The sequence below is a fragment of the Uranotaenia lowii genome, chromosome 1 (genome assembly GCF_029784155.1).
Source record: "Uranotaenia lowii strain MFRU-FL chromosome 1, ASM2978415v1, whole genome shotgun sequence".
NCBI classification, from domain to species: domain Eukaryota; kingdom Metazoa; phylum Arthropoda; class Insecta; order Diptera; family Culicidae; genus Uranotaenia; species Uranotaenia lowii.
Genome location: NC_073691.1, coordinates 6,664,218 through 6,689,217, shown reverse-complemented (window position 1 = coordinate 6,689,217; position 25,000 = coordinate 6,664,218). Strand labels below are relative to the sequence as shown.

At 38.8% G+C, this 25,000-nt stretch overlaps 1 protein-coding gene across 1 annotated transcript in view; it reads left to right on the top strand.

The window, feature by feature from the left end:
- The first annotated feature begins 18,334 nt into the window (after positions 1–18,334).
- The window catches only part of LOC129746507 (plexin-A2), a 45,877-nt gene continuing 39,211 nt past the window's right edge, over positions 18,335–25,000 (top strand). Inside the window, exon 1 of the mRNA XM_055740185.1 lies at positions 18,335–18,454. Coding sequence (XP_055596160.1) covers positions 18,335–18,454 — 120 coding nt within the window. The remainder of the gene's footprint in view (positions 18,455–25,000) is intronic.

Sequence of the window (25,000 nt, the reverse complement as noted above, 5' to 3'; positions counted from 1 at the left end):
TTTGTTTGTTTGTTTGTTTGTTTGTCCTCTATAGACTCAGCCGTCTTAAGGGCTAGAGAGCTGAAATTTGGCATGGATGCTCATTAGGACCAGGAAGGATGAAAATTGTTTTTAGATTTTCGGACGACCCCTTCTGAAGGGGGTTGTCCATAGAACACAAATATTGTTTTCGCGATCTTGACGTTACTTTTTGTCGGATCGTGTTGAAAAATTGCACATGAGTGTTTTGAAAGACGAGCAATAAATTTCAGGTGTCAAATTTTGTGTAAGGGGTCAGCCAAAGGGGTCGTCCATATTAACTGTTCGCTGTTTTTGCGATATTGATGTTCTTATACATCGTATTCAGATGAAAATTGGTACACGATAGTTTTGAGTGACGTGCAATCGATTTGAGGTATCAAATTCAGTGTAAGGGGCCTGCAGAAGGGGTCGTCCATATTAAATTTTCAGTATTTTAGTGATATTGACGTTTTTATACATCGGATTAGGGTGAAAATTTGCACATAGGAGTTATTAGGGACAAACAACTGATTTCACTTATCCAAACTAAAATCAGGGGTCGGCCAAATGGGTCGTCCATATTAACTATTCACTGTTGATGCGATATTGTCGTTATTATACATCGGATTCAGACGAAAATTGGTACACGAGAGTTTTGAGGGACGAGCAATGGATTTCAGGTATTAAATTCAGCGTAAGGGGCCAGAAAAGCGGGTCGTCCATGTAAACCTTTCAATATTTTTGCAATATCGTCGTTATTTTACATCGGATTGGGATGAAAATTTGCACACGGTAGTTTTCAGGGACGAGCAACCGATTTCAGATGTCAAATGTTTTGCCAGGGGTCGACGCAAGGGGTCGTCCATTTAAATGAATTTTTCACTGTTTTTAGCTATATTGACGTTATTATACAATGGATTGCTTTGAAAATTTGCACACGGGAGTTTTGAGGGAAGGGCAATCAATTTCAGTCATCAAAGATTGTATAAGAGCCCCCGGAAGGGGTTTAGCTTTTTGGTAATAATTGCGTTGTTATGCAATGATCGAGTCGAAATTTATACACGTGGTTTTTTGGCATGGTCAAAGGATTTCTGATTTCAAATTTAGTAGCAGACGACAGAGAAAGTGATCGACCAATATTTTTGCAATTATTACTTAACAATGAATTCAAAAGTGCATCTGGAAAATGCTTAGCAATTGGCTTTCATATAAACTGTTCATGACATATTCCAAGTTGAAAGCGAAACGGAGTTCGTATGGGATCAGCTAGTTTATTAATAACAGAAAGCTTTGAAACTCTTTTTCCCGAAAATCGCTTGGTAAACTTACACTTCCTTAGAACTGAACGCTTCATCGGGATTCAGAATTCGATAAGAAAAGAAGTTTCGATGGTTTTAAAGAAATATAAGATCAGCTTTACAGCTCAATCGCCGTCGTATAAACAAAAATACAAGTTTGGCTCATTTAAACCGGAAGATATGAATTGTTTCAAATTAACAATCCTTCAAAATGAAATGTAAGATAGTGGGACTTATTTTGCGAGTCACCTGACGTGACTTGGCTGATTCAACTCTTAGAACTGATTTCAGTTGGCGATCCCTTTTGGTTAGAAATTAAGTTAAGATGAGGTGCGATCGATCTTAGAAGCTGATCTGAAAGTACGTTTCCACGTTCGTCCAGACGACGAAGTCGAATTTCACGACTTACGTGACGTGCCTCGCAGAATCAGCCTAAGTAATAACAATTAGTTTTTTGTTGATTCTGTCGGAAAAAAATAGGAGCCAATACGATTGTTCCATCCTCTCAAATGATCACTTGCCCTCTAATTGGATTCAGAGTTTTCAAGGATATAGGATCTTGAAAAATGCTAGAAATTCCTTTTTTCTGTTACTCAAACCTAGTTTCTTTTAGTTTAGTTTAGTGAGGCAGTTCTGATGAAGGATACCACGTATGTATATGGTGTTAGTTTTTTTTTTTCAATTTCAAGTTGCAATCAATAGTTCACTCTGTTTCAAATACTCCTAGGCAGTTTTGTCAGTCATTAAATGATTGTTCTGCTTCTCAAAGCAAGATACTAGAATCGATTTTGACTGCATTTTGATGGGAGTCGAATCCGGACAAGTTATCGACACGTGTTCGAGCCATACATCCCCGCAATTCAACCGTTACCACTCCCTGGTATTGGCATGGCGCGCACCAACAAATGGTCCATTGATAATGAGTCATCGACATCAACGTCGTCGCTGTTGTCGAGCTCATTGTCACCTATTTTATCTCGATTGCCGTTTGCCCTTTGCAGGGGAATGTTGTTAAAACAGGCAGAAGGAGCAAAAAAAAACGAAAATAAAACAGAGCTAAAATCACGGCAGCTTCCCGTCGTCGTCAGGCAGCAGCGGTAGCATAACATTTGCACAGCATATGCACATCAATTAGGATAAGTGCTTCCATGCTTCCGTTTCTTGAACTGTTGCAAAGAATAGTAGCGAACATTGTAACTTTTCCGGATGCTGCCGCTCGCTGTTCTGCTGGGAAAATGGAAATGAACATCCCGCTAGGTTTGAATAGAAAAGAGCGCAAAAGTTCATCTCATATAGTTGGGTGCCATCTCTATTCTGTTTCTTTTTTTCCTCGTTTACCCGAGAAATTGTGCGCATGTGCCAAAAATTTGAATTCTGTTTCTGGCAGTTTTGTTGTTTCTTGACTTTATAACACCTCGTCGAGGAGATTTCGACAGTTTTCGAATCATAAAAAGGCTCCAAGTTTTGGAACAAAGGCTCCGACTCGAGAGGTCTGTGGAATGTTTGTACCTCAACATAAAGAGGTCGGTTTAATTTTTTTGCCCTCCTCTGTGTTCTGGTTTAGGGTCCGACCGAGGCAAGAAATCTGATATCCTTTTTCTTATGCTGTTTGCGGGACCAGTTCTTTTCCGATCTTCTTGCTCTTCGTCTATGCTAATACGGCGCTGTGTGTATGTTGCTCGATGAGAGGAGGCTGAAAAAGGTTGGCATTCAAGCATGACGGTTTTTTGCTCGATTTAGCTCCAATGGCGTTGTTTGAAAATTGAATTGAACCTTCATTTTATCTTACACAATTGAGTAGTATGATAACTTGCATTAACTTTAACCTAAAATTAACACTTTAACAACTCAACACTCAAACATTCCACCATCCTCCCATGTTCAAATGAACAAAATATTCCCCGTTCATCGACACTCGCCACTCTGCCAGTCCGAATTATTGGATGCAAATCGAACGTGAAAAATCAGTCATGCGGAAAAAGTACCTTCAGGGCCCCATCCAGGGCCCTTGGGGCAGCAAATCCGGCCCAATTCCACTGAAAGCGGCCTCGCGGAACCGGTGCCCATCCGGGTGGCCACCGGTTGGGCGCCAAAACGGCCGTTTGTTTACACTCTTGTGTGATTTACCTTGCGTGTATGAGGGCCATTTGGGAGTCGTCTCTGGTCTCTGGCTGGATGGTTTGTTTCACCACTCTAGGCTGAGTGAAGACTGAACTGAATGGCTCGAGCTGCCTCTCTCGTCGGCTACGGAAGGACGGCACGGCGGTCTTGGCTCGATGTTTCATCGATTCCTTTAAAGGTTCGAGTACTGGCTGACTATGATGGCGTCTCTTCTCGAGCAGGCACCGTAAGCTGAGGCTTGTCTGAGCTGGTGAGATAAATCCTGATAGGCGAAATTGACAATCAGTGCTCACTTTTCCGAGTCTTTTGGATTTTGCAAAATCTTGCATGGATCTGTTATATGAACGATGAGTTGGTGAATTAACGAAGACTCCAACCTTAACGGGTATTCGTCCTGAGTCAAATTGGTACATCACGGCGATGAATTTTTCAAATTCAGCATCAAGCAAATTTCCTTTAAATTTACTGGAAATAAGTTTTAACAGATTCTTCAACGTCAACCATGCCTGTTTTGTTGGATTCACTTTCCTTCTTTTTCACACTACTCATGAGATCTTGTTCAACGTTTGGACGTTCCCCGATTTGTGTGGAAACCCAGGTTTCTTCATGTCTTCCTTCTATTTCACTTTCTTAGTGCCCTTCCAAAGAGCTAGGATCATCAGTTCTTTGGAACAAAAATCACAAAAGAAGAAATTGATATTTGTTCTAGCCTTAAAAACCCTATCGAAGAATCACTGGACCACCCTTGCAAGGGTGCCTTGCTCTGAAGCATTTCAAACAAATCCACAGGTTTTCGGAAAAACGGTTGTCGAAGGTCGATGTTTGGCCTCAAGTATTTTCCAGATATCACCAGATTTCGACGTTTTATGGTTTTTAAGTCATAAGGAATCAGAAATAAAAATTAAGATTTCTCCGACTTCCTGAGGTGATTTTTGAGGGTCAAAAAGCGCGATTTGCCTGAAACTTTACGATGCAAAGCTGACTTTTTCACTCCCATCCCCAGATGTCTTTGAAAATTTGTGTGGTTTTGTTAGCTTTTTATCTCATGTTATTGTTAGTTATTTTCTGTAATAAGTAAAATTATGTAATGTTTGAAGCTACTTACTAACGTTAATTTTAACTTGAATATAATCGAATCACACATCGTTAATGTTGTTGTCCTGCATAAAAACCCGCAACTCCTCACCATTTTCGCTATTTTCTCACTGCATGCGGTGACACTTTCGAACGGATCTCTTTTGTTTTAGCTTTTGTTGACAAACAGAGAGAATTCCTCAAAACAAAATCAACTCTCTTCTCACTTTCCAAAAGTCTCACCGTTCGCGCGAGAGCACCTTTCCATTCCAACAGGATTCACAGTATTCACACCAATTCTCAGTCGTTCTCCATCTCACTTTCCAGTTGGATTCGACCGACAGTCTCCAGTCCAGCAGCCTGCGCATATGCATTCATATTCGATTTCGATTCCATTTGAAAGAAGCCATTCTCACTCACCGTTCTCACTCGATTCTTGTGGAATGTGTTCGGTACGGGACGGGAGTGTGAAAGAGTGCGCACAAGGATGCTCGATCCTGCTCCTTTCTGGTTCAAGCAACAAGAGCCAGATAGAAAAGCCAGCGCCAGAGAGCTAGTTAGTTGGTGAAGAACAGCGAGTGAGAGTGGATTGTGAAGTTTTGATCGTCTAGTGTGCGTTTCCTGGCTGCATGCAAAAGGGCAGTCTAGTTTTCTGTGGCCTGTGCGGGGTATTTTTTCCTCCTCATCCTGTTGTGTGTGCGCGAGTGATGAAATCAGAAACACCATCATCGGAAGAAACAAAATCGAACAACCGACGAAGCACAATGAAGACGATGATGATGGGATGCACCCATTTTTGCAGCGAGCCATCATGTTCGTCGCACCCGTAGGTTAGAAAAAATAAAATCAAATCAAATTCAATTTTTAAATGCCGTCGTCGTAGCCGTCGTTTTTTGTATGCATCAGCTAAAGTTTAGTGAAATATAAATCGTCGCGAAAATCGAAGTCGTATAATAAAATAGTCGAAGATCGTGTTGCGTAGGTTAGAAGAAACGAAGAAGGAGAAGCAGTAGAAGAAAATCATCCGTCGAAATCGGCTCTGGCGTACAGCGAGAGCGCAACCATTTCATCCCGTCGCCATCAGGAAGGATCGTCTGTGTCTCCAAACTACTTCATCAGGTAATAATTTGAATGGGGCAGGGGTACAAACTGGGTTTGGGTTTGGTCCCGCGAGGGGGTGGCAAATTTTCATGTTCGGGCGTGCTTTGACTGGCATGGGGCATGGGTTGGCGTGAAAATGACGGTGACAGCCGTCCCGAAAGCAACAGATTACGCGCACCACCAGGAGGGGCATTTTTGCATGGGCGCCTCGACAAGCAGCTCACTGAACTGGAAGGAAGGAAGGGCTGCCAGCCATCATCATTTGCCAGATTGATTGGTGTGGTTGTGGGCTTCAAGCGAGCGATTGAACACGCAAGGGTAGTTGTGTGTCGCTGCTGCTGTTGTGAGACATTCTTGCGATGATGATGAGTTGATGTCCCGTCCCGAGTGAGATGAATGAAAGGAATGAGTTCAAAAGCTTTGAAGTGTTGAGGGGTGTGGTGGGCTTCACAGAGAGAGAGAGAGAGTATTTTTGAGAAGACGAATGACAGATAAATTGAGCGAAGGTGAGTGAGAATGCAACGCCGGCCGAACAATCACTTGGAACCGTGTTGCCAGATAGGAATGCAAATGAGTCATTCAGAATTTTGTTTTTATTCACACATCTTTAGTTGATAACTCTTTTCTGACGTTATTTCATAACAACCGATAAGGACAGGCTGTTTGATCATAATTTTTGGACTTACTAACAAAAGCTAAAATCAAAAATTTGTTATTATTTGTTATTTAAATATAGGTCCATTTCGTTTTTGGCAACACGCTCGAAAGCTTTGTGTTGCCAAAATCGAACAGTTTTTTTCATCAACATTTTTCTCACTTATTAAAAATAAACCGTTGTTTTTTTTGTCATCTTTTATCGATATTTATTGTCATTTCTAGTCTTTCGTTTGATTTTGAGTTTTATAAAATTTTCATGATTTATGAGTACTCAATAATTTTTGTTTTTTTGTTATTGTTGGTATACTAAATCAACACCCAAGAACGTTAAAAAAAGTTATGATGTTCTTCAAAATTATACAGGTGTAGTTAAAGCAGAGTAAATTAGGTATAATTTCGCATCAAAAAACTGTTTTATGTGCCCAAATCGAGAATTGTTATCGAACGGTGTGTGAATTACAATTATGAGAAGTAAAATAGTATCTGGATATGATATAAATATCTCGTTGAGTTACTTATAAAATACAATTTTGTTATGTTCTCCCGATCGGGATCTCAATAAACTAATAAAAGTCTGATAATGGCGTGTATATATGTAATCTATACATTGTTTGATAAATATGGGAGAAGAAGAACAAAACATTTTTCAACATGAGTAACGAATAAAATACCTGATTGTAGACCTCAAGTGACCAACTAAAATTTTAAAAAAAAAACTGAAAAAACTAACTAGCACAGATCTCTAGGGTCCGATGAAATCGAAGTCCGTGTAGTAAAACGCTGTTCAAATGTCCACACAAAACCACCCTTTTTCAAGTTAATTAATATCGTGAGAAAGTTGTTGATGTTTTGGTTTTTTTTCCCAAAAAATTGCTGAAGCATTCCGTTAGTAGTGAATCTGCATGTAAGAGAAGCGACGTTTGGAACACAAAATTGCTGTTGTTGTGTTTTGACAGATCAAAATCAAAATCGATTCCAATCGATCCGAGCTTTTGTCATAAAGCTTTTAGCTTTCTAATTGAAAACTCTACCATGGAGAGTATTGTGACAAACAACATGTTTAACCTTCTTGATTTCTACAGAAAAAATATTATTATTAACATAATTTTTAGTTAATTTGGACCATTTTTAATCATTTTTTCTTATTATGTTTTTATGTAATTGGCACTTTTCTTGTTTTGTTTTAAATTTTTGTGTTTTTTGTGATATTTGCTATTTTTGTCATCCTCCATGATTTTTTTTTTTGTTTTGTCATTTTTAGTCTTTTGTTTTCTAATTTTATGAAATTTTCATCATTTTTGTCATTTTTTAAATTTTGGTTTCTGTAGTTGTATTCTATCTACTTTTAAAAACGTAAAAACGTTCTTATGGTGTTTGGCTAAATTATATTGGTCCTGTTATAGTGAAAACATTAAGGTAATCTTAATTTTGAAAACTGTTCGATTTTGACCATGTGCCAAAATCGGATGTTGTCAAAATCGAATATGATGAAAGTAATAAACATAACAACAAAAGTTCTAAGTGTATCTAAAACATGAAAAAACTAACAAAAAATGACTAAAAAACAAAAATCTATGAAAAATGGCGTTAATAACAACAAAATAGTTTACTTTGAGTAATAAGTGAGATAAAACTTGATGAAAACCCCGTTTGATTTTGGCAACACAAAGTTATCGAACGTGTTGCCAAAACACGAAAAGGTGCCTTGAGTTATCATTGTGCAACAACGGTTTGCGTTATTAAATAATCATAAAATAATCTGCAAATAATTGGACACTTCTATATTGTAACGGATAGTCTGAGCTCTGTTGAAGCAATCCATTCTATAAAACCGGGAAAGCACTCGCCGTACTTCCTCGAGAAGATACGAAATAATTTGAGTGCTTTATCAAAACGTCGCTTTACCATCACCTTTGTTTGGGTTCCCTCTCATTGCTCGATAGTGGGCAATGAGAAGGCAGACTCTCTGGCAAAGGTGGGAGCGATGGAAGGCGACACGTATCAACGTGAAATCGTCTTCAGCGAATTTTATGCCATATTCGTTTTCATTCTGGTGGTGCACCGGTAGTGCACCAAGTGCTGTCAAAGCGTTTTTTTTATATGAAGTTGACAGCAGTTGGTGCACAACCATCTTTCCACCAGATGAAAACGAATATGGCATTACTATTTGGTGCGAAGAAACTCTCTTGTCAACTGGCAGCGCAAATGGGACGAGGATGACAAGGGTCGGTGGTTCCACTCGATTATCCCAAAGGTAAGCCTTAAACCATGGTTCAATAGATTGAACTTGAGTCGGGATTTTATTCGTATATTTTCCCGTCTCATGTCCAATCATTGTTCCTTAGACGCGGTACTCTATCGTTTTGATATTGCTGGCAGCAATCTATGTGGTTGCGGCCAAGGTTACCATGACATCGAGCATATTGTTTGGTCGTGCGAGGTCCATCTTGTCGCTAGAACGAATTTAATAGACTCCCTAAGGGCCCAAGGAAAACCACCCTATGTTCCAGTGAGAGATGTGCTGGCTGTGATAGATTTGGACTACATGTTCGAAATATATCTTTTCCTAAAAGCTATTGATCTTCGTCTATAATTCTTTTTATTTTCACATTTCCCTATCTATCTTCTATCTTTTCTTAAAAAAGTGAACTAGATATAAGCACACAATTGTTATCAAACAAAATGAGTTTGGCTCCTTAAAGCCTAAAGGTATGAGCCGTTTCAAATAAAGAATTTACAAAAAAAAAAAAAAAATCTGCAAATAATACCGATGCGTCCGGTAAATATCACCGTAATATCGGTAACATTTACCGAACAAACTGTAATACATTTATTCGTTGTAAGTATTATCAAACGCTCAGTAATTTTCCGTTCATGAACTGCAATTCTAGTGTGAAATCAATTCGGCATATTAGCTTCCCCAGAGCCCTAAACACTCCATCAGTTTAGAGAAGTCAGTCATTAAAATTCGATGCTAATTGCAACAGCTAACGATTTGTTTGTTTTCGTTAAAGAAAGGCAGCAGCACTGCACTGGCTAGTTCCAATATGGTCGTCGTACTTTGTCGGATGCTTGCTTTGTGTGAGGTTGTTTTCCAAGTTTTGTCACTTTTAGTGAGATTTGATGAGTGAGTAGGGAGAGAGCGAGTTTAAAAGCACAAGAAATTTTTATGCAAATCCATGGAACCGAACGAGATGGCACTTCAAAGTTTTCAAGTAGAATGGAAGAGCATGAATGAAGTTTGATCGAACCGTTCCAATATGTGTGAGTGTGTTTGAATGAGATTGAGAGAATCTAACGAGAGAGAAAATTCGTGTACATCGCACAAAGAGACATTTGGCGAGATGAGTGAGTTGAGCGAGTGAGCTAGGGCGTTTTGTTGGACACTATACGGAACGGACGGAGTTGAAAGAGCAGCTTTTTCTCGTTCGTTGTGTGTCTGGTCTGGTACGGTGCTCGGGTCGGGTCGCAGCAAATGTACGGTGGAGCGCAAGATTTGTTACAGGAAAAAATTGCAACGATGGTGTAAAAATGGTGTAAAATTGTACTTTTTCGGGACCGGGAGCTGCCTGTTGGGGCTTTCTAGTGCGGCAGCCGAACTGAAACGGCGAAAAGTGAAGGGCGGTGATGATAGTTGCAAGAAAAATTTAGCCCGAATCTGGAAATAGACGGATTTTGATGTTTTCTTATGGAAGGAATCTTCCCCGGAGGTAAGGGCCGAGGGATAGAGTGTAAAGGGAGAAAAATTTAGAAGCTAGATCTGTGGAGAATTGTTTGGCTTGAATGTTGGTGATATTAATGAAGATTTTTCTTTTCGGGAAACAGTGCAAACAATAAAAGGATGTCCCACTAGGGCCCAGAAGGGAGTTTTGGAGTAGTGATCCAGTAGGGTGTTTTGGTGTGAAAGTGCTGATCCAGCACAGACGACCTCCTGGTAGAAACAACAACCGAGATAAAAAAAAATACAGTGCACCGAAGAAAAAGAGAAATATTGACGAGGGGCACTTCACACGACCGAAAAGCAAAGAAGAAAATCAAGAGCAGTGTGAGCCAGCTTCCAGTGCCCGATAAATTTAGAAGAATAGTGATGTGTGGTGTTGAAATTTGTGACGAGAAGCAGCAGCAAATTTGATTGATACTTGGGCTTGGGTGCGGGGGGCCATCGATGATGCGCTACAGCTATTGTGCCGGAAATAGAGTTCAATCATCAACCACCGGGGGTTCTGCTGGAACGACATTTAGTCCTTCCTAGTGATAAATCTGATAGCAACGATAAGGTAATTGGTTTTGCACCGAATATTTCCCCCGGGATTAAAGATGACAGGGTATAGGAGAGGCCATAGAAGCCCAGACTATATTTCATTCATTCATTCTTCACCTGAAACACAACTGGTCTCGACTGACAGCCTTATGGGATCTTCCCAGCAAATCGCAATCACAGTAGGCTGATGGGAGTGGACTTTTTGCGTTGAATCTCCTAGCGGAATTTCAGACCCATGTCTGCTCCTCTATGTGAGGCAATAAAACGATATGATCTATGTGCCCATCGGAGATTTTCGTCGGTTCATGTTGGGTTTTTTTTCGGGGGGTACTTTCGGGGCCAGACTTTCTTCCGACAAGTAAACTCCATCGTCAGCCACCATTATTCGTCGGACAGATTCCCAAGAGATAACCGAAATGGAAAAGAAAAACCTCCGGCTGCCCACGACGACCCACAACACAACTACAAACTACTATTACTATCGATGTGTATAGACGGAAAATACTATCGTTGTCTGATTGGTGGCGTTCAATCACGCAACAGCAATAGCAGCAGCAACAGCAAATCGAACCGAATCCGCTGGAAAAGCAACTTCACAGCAGAGAAGCATCAAACAAAGCAAATGTGGCAAAAGCACAAAACCAGCGCGCAACAAGAAGAGCATACGAGAGCAAGCATATTGGTACCAACTTGAACCGCTTCAACCTACCTACCTACTTCCATAGATAGAGCGCATGGTAGACACACATCAGCCCAGTCCAGTGCTCAGATGGAAAAACTGGATTACCTTCAGAAAACGCGAATTCGCAATAAAGGAGACACAGCTCAGCAAACTCAATCGCGGGCTAAGCCCCCCACACACACACCGACATGTGTGTCTGTTGTGTTGTGGGGATCGCTCCAATCCAAACTAAAGTCGGGTTTTCGGGGACCAAAAGAGAAATGTGATACACATTTCGGGTCCACATTCTTGCGGTTTTCGTAGAATAGAATAAATCCCGTTGTCTTCTTTTCTTTTGGTTTGGAAGTTTGTTTTTTATTTCTGTTGGAAGATTCCAACACAATTCGTCTTCGTTTGACTCGACTCGAAATTAACCAACAAACAAACGCTAAATCGAAAAGAAAGAAACAAAGTAAAAAACAGTTTCGCTGAAGTCGCCGACGCCGGAACGACGACGACCGACCATCTGAGACGCCGGTGTTGTGTGCTACCGGAATTTCGGGGGGATAATCCCCCCGCGTCGCGCCCTCCTTTCCAAGGAACAATTGTAGGAAAAGAAAACCATTTATTTATGCTACTGACTTTTGAGCGTTTGGAAAGCATTTTTGGGTACCTAGCTTGTTCGGGCACAACTCACATGTAGTTTTTTTTGGAGGCGAGCTTAGACGAAAAAACAAGCGCCATTCACATCAACGACTTCGTCGTTGACGTTGTTGGATGTTATTATATCCGCACAAAACTCGTTTCTATGAACCGTATAATATAGCTCGATACATCTGAGATCTCTGACTCATATTGTACTGTTCTGTTTTCGTTCTCCTATCATTGCTATTATTGTTGCTGTTCGCGAAGTTGTTTTCGCTAATGTGTGCCCCAGTAAATTGGCCCCCGCTTCATGCTCTTTGTTGCCGTTTTTGCGGTAGATAGATTTAATTAATGTGCGCTTCTCCCCGTTGTGGTTTTGCGTCTTTCACTTCTAAGACATTTGCGCCCAGCAATCCAACCAACTATTTATTACTTATGTATATTTTTCAGTAGTCGAAGAGAAGTGGAGGCGGGGTATCGGTGATAAAACTGTCGGCGGAGAAATTTGCATAAATGGAGCGGCAAATGCGCTATTATAGTTTTCGCAAATGAATCTTTTTCTTCTGTTTCGAATTGAAGACCTCTAATTGTGGTCACATTTGTGATGAAGATTACGTTCCAGATGAAATTGTTGATGTTTAGAACTAGAACAGTAATTTACAGATCGAGCTTCCGGTTCATTCATACATGTGTTCTCCTCACTGACCTATTCGGATGTTGGCCACGGCTTGGAGAACGTGATGTTTACAATTTTTTCTTCTATCTCTATCTATCCCGTGCGATAGCTTCAGTTAAAGTGTTACAAATTGGTCGTTCAACAGCAGAAAAGTAATTATCCACACTGACAAAACAGATGATTATCACATCCGACTCATCAGTGTGGTTGACAATGTCTGCTAGTGGTTTTTTTTTAACACCATTGACGGACATTATAGTTGACCAAAATTTAAAGAACTTCAACGTACTTTGAATACTCAGTTTTTTATATATTTAAAAGGAGATTTATCTCTAAATTGCTTTTGCATAATTCAGACAGAGTAAAAATTTACAGATTAGCCACACTCACATCTTCGGAAATAATATTCCATCACTGAGTTTTTTTTTTCTTGCCAACGACACAAATTCCACGAACTATAAACAGTATCAGTGTGCCCGATGGGCGTGATCGTGATTTACAATCTCCTTCATTCGAATTGTGATTTCAGAAATTGTATTGGAACTTCTTAGTTAATAACTGTAGTGTTTGTCCGGATTCAAGTCAAATGCGGAAATAAGCTGAAACCACTATTTTTCTTCGTACGTTAACTAAACCTTTTTTTGTAAGCGTTGGTGCTTGATTATTTCTAATGAAAAAAAATCGAATGTATAGGATGTAGATTATGAGCAAATTTGTTTCTAGGAAAAAAAAAAACTTAAAAAAATTGAGTCGCCTTTGATAGCATTGTTAATGAGTAATCGATTAAAAGTTCAGTGCACTTTGCTGATAAACTTTCTACAGGACGATAAAATAAAACTTTAGGATTATAACTGGTCCGTTTGCGAAATTTGTGGTTGAAATGTAGAAATGTTTTATCGTATATAAACGTCTAAAACTTATTAAAGATAATGTCGAACTGCCAATTTCAACAACAAGTGATTCATTCCATTTGTTTATTGTTGAAGAAGTAGCAATCCATGATATCCTATCAGTACTTTTAGTTTTCCATAGCAACTGTGCCTAGTAACGTAACTTGTTTGTAGAGAAAAACTTTTCACTTATTTAGAAGCATATCTCCGCTTTATAAAAACGTACTTTTATATTAGTTTGAAAGCCTTTTGGATTCTGGGTTCCCTGTCCCTGTCCGAATTCTGCTATCTCAACAGGTTATGAGCCCAGCGCGCTTCCACTGCGCCACTCTGCTATCTCAACATTTATCCAGCGTCGAAGCACTCTATTAAAGATTGATGAATTAACGAAATGTTCACTCTCTCTCTATTCCTCGTCATGTTTTTCCAGACTAAAACAGTTTAGCTGTTGAATTAAAACAATATATTGTAAAAACCCCTGGAACAGTTTTGCGGATCGTTCGGGAAATCGTTATTTGATTTGACTAAAATCAAAGGTCCCAATTATATTTGGCATTCGTTTGTGTACTTTTTTTGTCAGTCTCAGTGGACTTCTTTTCTGTCGAAAACAGAGGGTCCGGAAATGATTAGTGTTAGAAAGCATTCGAAATCTGTTATCCTTCACCTAATTTTCTGGATATTCGGTTAAAAAATCTGTTAAGTTTAACAATAGAAAAGATTTATTGGCTCTCTTGGTGGAGAGCTTAATGTAGACTGAGAGAATTTTATTTTCGTTTCCGTAGAGATGCCAGTATCCAGTCCCGCCCCGAATCGGTCAATCTCAGGTGGGCCGCAGGTTGTCCAAACGTCCTGGTCCCAGGTCCAGGTCCAGGTCGCCACCGATCATACTGACATGACACTTAGAACTAAATTCCGTTCAATTTTTGCTAGAAGCGTCCTACCGACGACATTGCGCGTTTGTGGCCATCGCAATGCAGTCACGATTGCCCTCAAATATCTTGAACGGTTTGCCAGGATGACCTTACTGCAGATCTTCTAGAATACCTTGTAGCCACAGTCCTTCGGAAGCAGCTACGCTCAAAACTGCATACTCTGCCGCACAGGCAGGATGACAACGCAATGCGATGGTTTGTTGCTACTACTGCCTACTGACCCGTGTTGCCGAATACTTTGAAGATATACCCGTTCACAAATTTTCTCGATCCTCAATATCCGACGCCCAATCCGCATCAGCGTACCCACTGAGCGGGTTTCGGAATTCAGCCTTTTTAGTCTCGTTTGAACTGGAGCTTGAGATTCTTCGTGCCATTCATGTATAGGACCACCCTTTTCATCGCTCGCCAGTATGCTCGGCAGGTTGATTTTAGGAACGTTCCAAGTATGCAACGGCGAATGAAATATCGGAACCAACAAACAGCATTGTGCTGCTCATGATACGCATGACAATCCGGATTTTCTTTATTTGTTGGGAGAAAACAGGCCTTCTCTGTTGGTTTACGTAGTTGCAATCTTTTATGCCGAATTTTTCAAACACACGATCCACAGCGACCTCTTGACTCAGAGACATCGAACCAGCAGCACCAACACGTGAAAAGGGTCTATGTTCTTTCATGAGGTTTCGAGAAAAACGCGTTCGAAAATTTTGTAACCTGTAGACCCCACGTTGGGCGCCAAATGTACCGTCTCGATTTCCTTAGGAAGTCGAAACTGAAACAAAACGATAAAACTCTCAGAAACCAACAGCCACTGATTTTAATCAGGACCGAAATCCCACTTTGTACTAAGGGAAAGTAAAACATTTTTAGCAAAATTGCGTAGTTCAACTTAACAGAACTTGAGCGCCAACAACTAAAAAAGTTTATGTGCTGTAGTCGCTTAAAACCCGGACTTTCTTCCCAGGAGACTAATCAAAATGGTGTTGGCGAAATGAGGGTAGTTTGTGTAGGAACAAGAATTTATACTGTATTTGTTTACACTGGACGAGGGGAGAAAACAAATACGGTATTAGTCGCCGTGGTAATAGCCGTAGGTTTCCGTAGCATAAAAAGAACACAATGCTTGAAAAGAGCTTCACAAAGGTAACTAAAATGCAAACTTACCGGTAAAATCGTCTTTGCACCTGCACACAAGCTACCGCCAGAGAACTTCCCTTTTACGGGTAAAAATAGTCGAAGACAGTATAGTAACCGCCTTAAAAATCTTATACATCCGCAGCTTATTAAAAAAACGACTTCCAAACCCAAGAATTAAATGGCTAAGAACTCCGTTTTATGGTTTTTGGTCCCAAGAAAACTGCATTTTCCAACTACCCATAGAAAAGTCCCCGTTGGTAACTCATGATGAAGAATTTTCCAAGTCTTTACGGTCAAAATGGTGCGTAGGATCATGCTAAATATGTTTTTATCGATACGAGAGTATTATCATGGAAAAATAGCTCGCAATTGTTTATAGAACCTAGCTGGAGTTTGAATTTCGTCTTAATGTTTTATACATCCTTTGCTTTGAACTGTATGTCTCATATGTGTGAGTATGATGGATATAGAATTTCCCCTATTTTTTGACAAACGCTTATGGTTCTCTCTGTAGGAGTGAGTGAATAGCTTTCCGCATTCTTCCCCATTCAATGTTTTGCATCTAGATCTTTTGCTTTGTTGTGCAGTTTTGATATCAGTGCTGCAAATTTTCTGAAGGCACGAATGATATTGACTGTGATTTTCTATCAGTGTAAAAAGCTTTAACTGAAATGAATAGAATAGAATAGTCAACAAATATAAAAGCTTCTGATCGGCTCGGTCATGCTCGTGCTATCAGTCAGTAGAAAGCTCACTCGCAAACCCGAACAAACTTCTTTCACTCGACTAGTTACTACGAAAGCGTCTTTTTTTCTGTCACTCACTGTATTCGATCAGTGAATGCAGCTGTAGCATTCTCAATCAGTGTCAGCGAAAGTTGCTGATAATTTCATTGGGCATTTGTTTTTGCCACTTTTGCAAATTGTGAATTGGGATTCGAAAAGAAAACACGACTTGAAACTGCTGAAATACGATTTTTCAGAGTGGTGACGGAAGAGGGGATGAATTTAAATTTCTTGACTATTGAAATTATGGCTATCAATAATGACAAAAAAGTGAGAAATGTGGTCAAAATATGACAAAATTATGATAAGTATGATCAAATTCTGAAATAAACAAGACTAAAATTTGACAATAAAGTGACAACAATCTAGCAAATACGACAACATTGTGGCATAAATATGACAAAAAATTGACTATAAAATGATAAATCATGTCAAACATCTGATAAACAAGACAAAAATTGGACAAATGTGATAAAAATATGACAAACATCATAAAAATATAGCAAAATTATGGCATGAGTATGAATAATGCAATGACAAACATGTAAAAAAAATTACCAAAATTATGACAAAAATTTGACAAATATGACAAAAATGTGGTAAAATTATGACAAATGTGACATTAATTTAACAATAAAATGGCCAAAATTCGATAAACCGCTGTCAAAAATATTACAAATATGACAAAAATAAGACAAAATTATGTCATCTGACAGATTTGACAAAATTATCACAAAACGAAGACAATAAAATGACAGAACTTGGCAAACTTATGGCAAATGTTATTCTTAAGTTGTCCACGTCTATTCAGTCTGTTAAGCCTAAATCGGCTAAGATGGTGTATGTCCTCAATATTTGTCATTTTTTATGTTTTGTTATTTTATTGTCTTATTTTCGTCCACACTTGTCAAATTTTTGTAATTTGGTTACCAATATTTTGTCAATTTTTTTCTATATTTTTCATATTTTTGTCAATTTTTTACCACTTTTGTCATATTTTTCCCAAAATTTTGTCTGCTTGTCATATTTTATTACATCAGCCATATTTCCGCCAGAGTTGTGTTGATTTTTTTTTCATTGTATTGTACATAAATAAAATTTTCTTCATATTTGTCAGATTTTTAAAATTTTTTTTGTCATAATTTTGTTATATTTTTCATGTTATTGCCAATGTGTTTGTCATATTTGTGCCATAATATTGTCATATTTCTGTCGTGATTTCGTCATAGTTTTTTCCTCCACATTTGTAGGGCGAATGTGGAGGACAAAACTCTCTCGCTTCCCTCGTCAGCGTTGAGGTCGTTTATGAACACCCGAAACATAAGAGGCCCTAGGTTGCTTCCTTGCGGTACTCCAATGGTGGGCATTTTGTTGCCACTGTTAGTGCCTCACCAAGAAACAAATTGCTGGTGGTTTGAGAGATAGTTTTCCAGCAAATGGAAGGCAGGTCTCTCGTATCCCGTTTAATTCTATTTTTTTAGTAGCAGCTCATGATTGACGGTGTCGAACGCTTTCTCGAGGTCCAGAAATAGTACACCAGAGAGGTCGTCGAGATCACAGTCGCACCCTTTCCTAAACCCTATACTGTCCGTTGGATAATAGGTTTTGAGCTGCTAAGAAGTTGGTTAGTCTACTTGAAATCAGCTTTTTCAATATTTTGTTTATCGTCGACAGGGTTGGGATAGGCCGGTAGTTGGATAGGTTGGACTTGTCACCTGACTTGCAGATCGGCGTGACTAATGCTATCTTCAAAGATTCCGGATAAGGTCCAGTGTCGATGATAAGTTCTGCTTTAATATTGATATTGAAGGAGGTTCTGACTCCCAAAACCTATTAAGATTATTATTGAAACTCGAGCCAGTTTCTAATGTTGAACAGTGTTGCCAGCAGCTTTAATAGAGGTGCAGGTTGCTATTTTTTTAGTTGTGGCTGGTAATGTTGAAAACATTTCCAATCAAATTATCGCAACATCACAGAATGTATCGCCAAAATTTTACGATCCACTCAAATACTGCTACCAAATGGAAAAATATGTTACAGACAAAGTTCCAATTCTGCATAATTGTACTGATTCGCCATTATGCAATGTATGTATGTGCGACATCATCAGTAAACTCTTCAACAACAGCACGACGATCAAAGGAGGCGGCACCAACAGACCGGAAGTTGAACTTTGTTGGTGGGGTCCCGAGGACCCAAAGTATAACTACTTAGTTAGTAGCTGCTTTCATCAGCCCCGGCTGGAGAAATCAGCATGCACAACGTACATACATGTGGCTGGCTGACAGAAAGAAAATATCGCACACACAAAAAAAAACAGTCACCACCGCCAAGCAAACGAAACTAATTACGTTAGTTGAGTCACCCACCCATCCCCAATGTTTCTTCTTGTTTTTTCCCGTCCCCTCCCTCGTCAGTCAACTTTCTGGTTTCCGCTCCAAGCGTTCTTCGGGGAATTCGTTTCATATGGCGATGGCCGCCGTCGTCGTCGTCGTCGTCTTCTTCTGTGTTGTTCCAAATTTGACTCATTCATATTAATAGAGGTTTTGTTTGTTTCATTAATTAGTTACTTTTACTTTTTTCTGCTGCTGTTGCTTGCCCGTTGGAGTTTCCCAGAGCGGCTTGTTATGTTTTTAGCACGAAACTTGGGCACAGAACTTACGACGTTACCTACATTCATACATTTGCCATAAACTATTCGTCTCCATTATCTGTTTTGTTTCTTGGTTCGTCTTCTGCGCTGTTTGCCTTCACATTTCGCCCTTCGTTCATTTCCCCGGTACGGTTTTGTGTATCTATTGGTGCGCGTACCAAAATCGGGGAAAAGTATATCATGGGGTACCGTCAGCGAATCCGTTATAGCTTCCCAGGGCAACATCAACAGCGAGAAACTGATAGAGCTCCAAATTCCCATCTACCCAACTTCAGATGTATTCCAATCGGAAAGAAAGCCACAGAAAAATAAAACAAACCTTCGTCAGTCGTCGCCATGTTTATTTCTGCATTTGTTGTAGTCATTGTTGCCATTTGTTTTCTTCTCGTCTCTCTGCCTCTCCACTATTCGAAGAATTGGGGGATGAAATTGTTTACATAAATTCATTTCAAGAGGGCCACCACCATTTCTGATGAGCCAACATTTTTCTCGTTTCTTTTCCATTTTCCCAAAACGAAACACAACGCGGAACCAGACCCCGTTTTAAAAATTCTAATTAGAATTTTCCATTAGGTGACCACAGCACACCAGATAGAAAGAAAGGGGGAAAGCAGAAACCATTTGTTGGCCATCATCGCGTCATCTAGACCAGAAATCAAGGGCGGCCTTGAAAATCCGGTTGTGGTTTTTCTCCCCCTATTTTTTCCCTACTTATTCAAAACGCGACGGACGACGGCTCAAGTTCTGGCTTTTTTCTCGAATGGCAAACAACAAATTACCGACTGTTTTGGTTGGTGTCTGGTTTTGACTTCTATTCTATGCGGGTGCTGAAAAGTGAAATTCTTTGTTTACCCTCGAAAGAATAGCGAAGAAGGGATTAACCCCCTTCTGTCAGAATTTTTCTACAGCAACAATAATAATAATTCACAGTGACATTCGATCCTCGAGGCCTCCGGCTGAGAATTTGATTACACCCTGATATGGCGACCGTAAAAAAAAATCACAACTGCTGGATTTTATCATCATCTTTACCAACAACAAACAGTGACAAGTTCTGATTGTGTCACTTGATCGGAATCTATCTGTGGCCCACGATTGTGTAGACAACCTTTATCGGACTATTGCTAGCGGCCTATCGTATCGTCATATCGTAAGTAAGCAAGCTGGATGAACTTGAGGCATACACACAAAGTTGTCGGACGACGGGGACAGATGATTTTCCCACTGCGTACTGATAAGGGTGCGCGAGCGCGCCGTTGAATCATGAGATTGTGCAGTTTTCGTTCGTTGTTTGTTTGTTTGTTGTTGGTGTAAAATTTCAATGGAATACACATGTTCTCGGAATCATAATCAAATGCACATGTGTTTCGGTTGAGTCAATTCGAGGAACTTGAACTGACGACTGTTTAAACAATATTATCATTTTTTTCTGGATTTAGATATAGATTAAGGGATAAAGAACTCTAACTGGGATTGTGAATTCTGAGTTTGACAACAGTCAGAATCATTTGAATTTTTATTAGATTCTGGTTTTGATTTAAAGATTTTTATGAAAATTCGTTAACTCTATCTGCACCAAGGTCAGTTGATGAATATGGCCAATATGAGATCTTATACCTTCCTCTAGTATAGGCGTTCCTTAGGGCAATCGTTTGGGACCGTTCATCTTCATTATGATTATCAATGACTTTTATACATTTTACTTTTTGATATGCTATAATGAAGTGAAACAAATTATGTAGCCGTTTTTGACGTACGAATTGGAACTTTCTACTTTTAACTCAAAAGTCCTTTTTGCTCTAGTTTATGCTTGTGCCAATTACATTTTATTTTATTTTACTAACGAACATATTTTGTACAAGTCATCTGCTAAACAGCGATTGGATTGTGATTTTTGTAACCTAAAATTTGCCCTAAATTTAATTTTCTCGTAAAGTTCATTATTAAGCTGATTTGTTGCAACAACTTCAAAATTACACTACACAGATAACAGACGATGTATTAAAGGACCCGACACTTAACGTTCTTACAAACTGAAGAATGGATCAAAATTACCTTTTTGCTTGTTGACTGGTGGTTTCGGGCTCGCTGTTGCCCATCTACAGGACGATGTCCGACTGATCACACGAAGAAATTGCTGGCAGTTTCGTTCTTCGAATGTCGAAGTATTCGTTGAAAGTAGATTTGGTTACGATATTCTCCTTTTAGTGAAAGTGAAAAGCGGCGATATAATTGATGATTTCATCGAAAAAGTTGAAAAAAAGCAGTGCTGTTCAAAGATGGATCCAAATGATGCTGACAGCGTGATAGCAAAATAATAATAAAAAAAAGCAAAAGGTAGTTTACTCCCTATGTGGTACAAAGAAGGTGATGAACAAACACGCACACTATTACAGAACTCGTTATTCAAAAAGTAAAAAGGTAAACAAAGCCTACGTCATGTTTATTTATCCGAGGCGAGAATCGTAAACAGCACTTGGCAATGATTTTTTTTTCTCTAGTTTTCGCTGGTACAGCGATGATGGTTGTTTGTTTGAAAATGCAACTGACGTCACGAATTGTCTTGGTTAAAATGTTTACAAAAAAAAAACTTTTACTAACACTTAGTACTGGATTTCCATCGCCACCTGAGAAATGTATACAGGTTGGTTTACTCCAAAGCAGATCAGGACATAATAGTAAATGTACCATATGGGGAATGTTTTTTTAAAAATGGTAAGCCAAAAGATCCACTCAATACGATGATCGTGGAGGACAACGCCGTAAGACAGAAAGAAAGTCCCCCTTCTGATGGGTGATGCCAAACTAGAAAGAAAATTTCTTGTTCCGAACCCAAAAGTCGCTTCTCTCTATTGCTTGCCAAAAATCCACAAAAACCCGATAGCTTTGTGACATTTGTAAACCAACGGAAAAAATAACAGCATGGTTGGTTTGGTTGAAAAAATGAACAAAAAATCATGTGAAGCATGGCAAGAGTGTAAAAAAATCAGTGGAGCTGGTCGAACGCCTCAAAGAATTGATAGTGCGTCGATGCGCTTTCAAAATTTCAAATGACATATTTCTTATCAAAATTAATCAATTACCTTAAAGGTGTTTTCAAATCCGGAAGCTACTTTCAACTGTGATAACTTTTTCTCATAATTTTTCCTTATAATGAACCAAATCTTAAAAATGTGCCTTCTGTGCGCACCGAATCTGTACCAAAAAACTATTGCTAAAATTTGTACTTTTTTAGGTAAACCTATACTTGTGACAACCATGCCAACTGCTGTTTTGGATTTTTTTTTCTTGAAAACTAATTGTCAAAGGTAGGAGGTGCCAGGTGTTTATGTCAAAAATCAGGAAATCACGAAGAAACAAATCAGTATGTCTAAGGTTTTTTTGTCAAAAAACCAGGACATCGCGAAGAGAAAAATCAGGATTATTCAGAACACCATTAGATTTATGGATATTATAAGCAGCTCTGCTAAATTACATAAATGCAGCCTTGATTTTTCAGCATTTGTATCGAAAAACACGAATTAAATATCGTATGAACCGAAGATTACCACCGGATAAGTTGGTGAAACTATTTTATTACTGATTTGTTCGATGTTTTCATCATTTAACTTCAAATTTAAATTCAAAAGTTTTTAAAAAATCAGGACGGTCCCTCGAAAATCAGAACAAATCCTGAAAAATCAGAACACCCGGCTTTTCAAGAGCAGGGTCTTTTCTAATAAATGTACCAAAAAAAAAACGGTGTCAGCTCTCAAATTTCTCCTCAACACAAAGTGCAATGGATTTTCCCGGAGAAGGGAATTCTCTTCACCAGTGGATGTGAATGCTCTCACTCACTCTTATGTGTTGACAATCTCACACTTGTTTACAGTACGATTTATCTCTCCCGACCAGGGTTTCCAATGTGCCTGATTTTTTCAAGAATTTGCCTAATTTTGGAAGCGCAACATGATAAGCCTTCGTTCTTCCCTGATTTTTGGAAATAAGCCTGATTTTCCCTGTTTTTTAATATGATAGAAAATGAGTAGTACGGAACTGTATTAAAGACATTAGTGGAGATCAAAATGTGGATGGATGACACAAAAAAAGGTCCTAACTTCGATTGAAATTTTCTTTAAACCATGTATCCTGATTTTTATTTTTCATGTCCATGAATTTTGAAAAAAAAGTTGGCAACCCTGCTCCCCACACAGCTGTGGGTAAGAAGACGAAAAAATAGCACTCTCTTTCACTAAACAAGCCGATCTGAGGAGTTATGCCATCATGAGTTTCCATTACATTGTCCATTACATATTTTTTCAAAATATTCCTCGCTAGCGGTCCAAATATTTTTCGCACGATTTGACCACCATACTATGTTTATTTTACCGAAGGGCAGCTTTTCAACCTTGTAGAAATGAAGTCAGGTCTGTTAATTAGTTGATGTCTAGCTGTTTTTGGGTCTCCCAATGGGCCTTTTCTGATTTTTTTTCGATTCTGTATTAAAAATATGTCAATGAGCTTCTGTATTGAAGTTTATCTAAAAAACCCAGAAAACCGTGATGCGATTTACCAAGTTTTGTACACGCATATATTACATTGCTATGAAGCTTCACTGAAAATTCCATCGAATTCCATTTCCATTTGAAAGTTATTAACCAAACAAAGTGTGGCATTTTTTTAATTCACTCCTAAGTTGTTTTTGTTTGGTACCAAATTTGTGATTTTCCATGTGCACAGACATACACAGACTTTTTTTCAAAATTGCCCAGATTGTTTACCCTCAACACCTGGCATCGCTGCTCGTTTAACTATTTTGTAGCGAACTAGAGATCTTTACAATTACCCGTCGAGAAAAATATAGTTCAGTTGAATTACGCGTCAATTCAGATATAAATACGGCTGTTTAACTCCACTCTAACACAGATAAAAAAAATGCATTACTTAAGCCTTGCATAATCAAACATTCAGGCCTTATCTCGAGGCTTATCCAATCAGGTGTTGACTCAACCATTAGAAATGATTCAGGGCCGCCAGAGCAGAGATAAATTTAACCGGGCGATATATTCTGTTTCAAATCCAAATCATTGTTAATTTTTTTGCCAAAAAAATTGTTTTTCAATAAGCTTGACGCAATCATCTATCTCCTGGGCTATCAAAAGCTTAGCATTTCCGCTTGATAAGAAACAACATCTTCGGATTTCAAAACATTTATTGGTTAAAATAATCTCTAATTCAACCCCTCTTTTTATCAATTTTTCAGTATTAAAGATCTTTGAAATTTTGTTATAACTTTTTTTAAGGATAAAAACCTATTCTTAGTCAATCTTGCATCTGTCTATTGGAGTAATCCTGTGCAAAATTTCAACTTAATTGGACTTGATTTAGGAATGCCTCAAAGCGCTTTCGGTTTTTTTTACCCTCAACAATGACCAAAGAAAATCGGAAAAGTCGAAATTGACTTTTCTTGACTTTCGGAAAACCAGCTCGCAGAAAGTCGATTTTTAGTAATTTGGCATCAAACTAAAAATTTCGAATTCCCGAATTTCCTTTGAGTCCCTCCTTTGGTGATTTTTTTAATTTTAATATCAATTTTTGACAATATTGTTTTTTTGAAATAACACCAGATTTCGATGTTTAAGCATTTTTAAGTCATCTGGCGTCAGAATTTAAATTTCGATTTTTCCGATTTCCTTTGCTCCTTTCTTTGGTAATTTTTGAGGGTAAAAAAATTGAAACTTTGAGCGTTTTAAGGCTCCCCTAAATCAAGTCCGGTTGACACAGCTCAGATTTTGGCCCAATCTACAAAATGTCCGGTGGTCGGTTTTCAAAATTCAACATTACCTATTTGGCTGCTACACTACTTTTTATACAATCGACAGCTGAGAAATCCTGTTGAATCAATCACGAAAAGAAGGCTGTTTTATTTTTTCAAACTGATGCTGACTGAGCTTAATGTTATGTCCAATTATATAGGTAGGGTACTAGAAGATTTTATACGCGGATTGTGAGGTGTAAATTGACAATCGACGAACGAACCACGGATTGCTACCAGCCAATCGAATCTTAACCATCAGGGTCTTCCATGTCTACAATTCTATCTTTTGACTACTAGGACGTGGCTGGC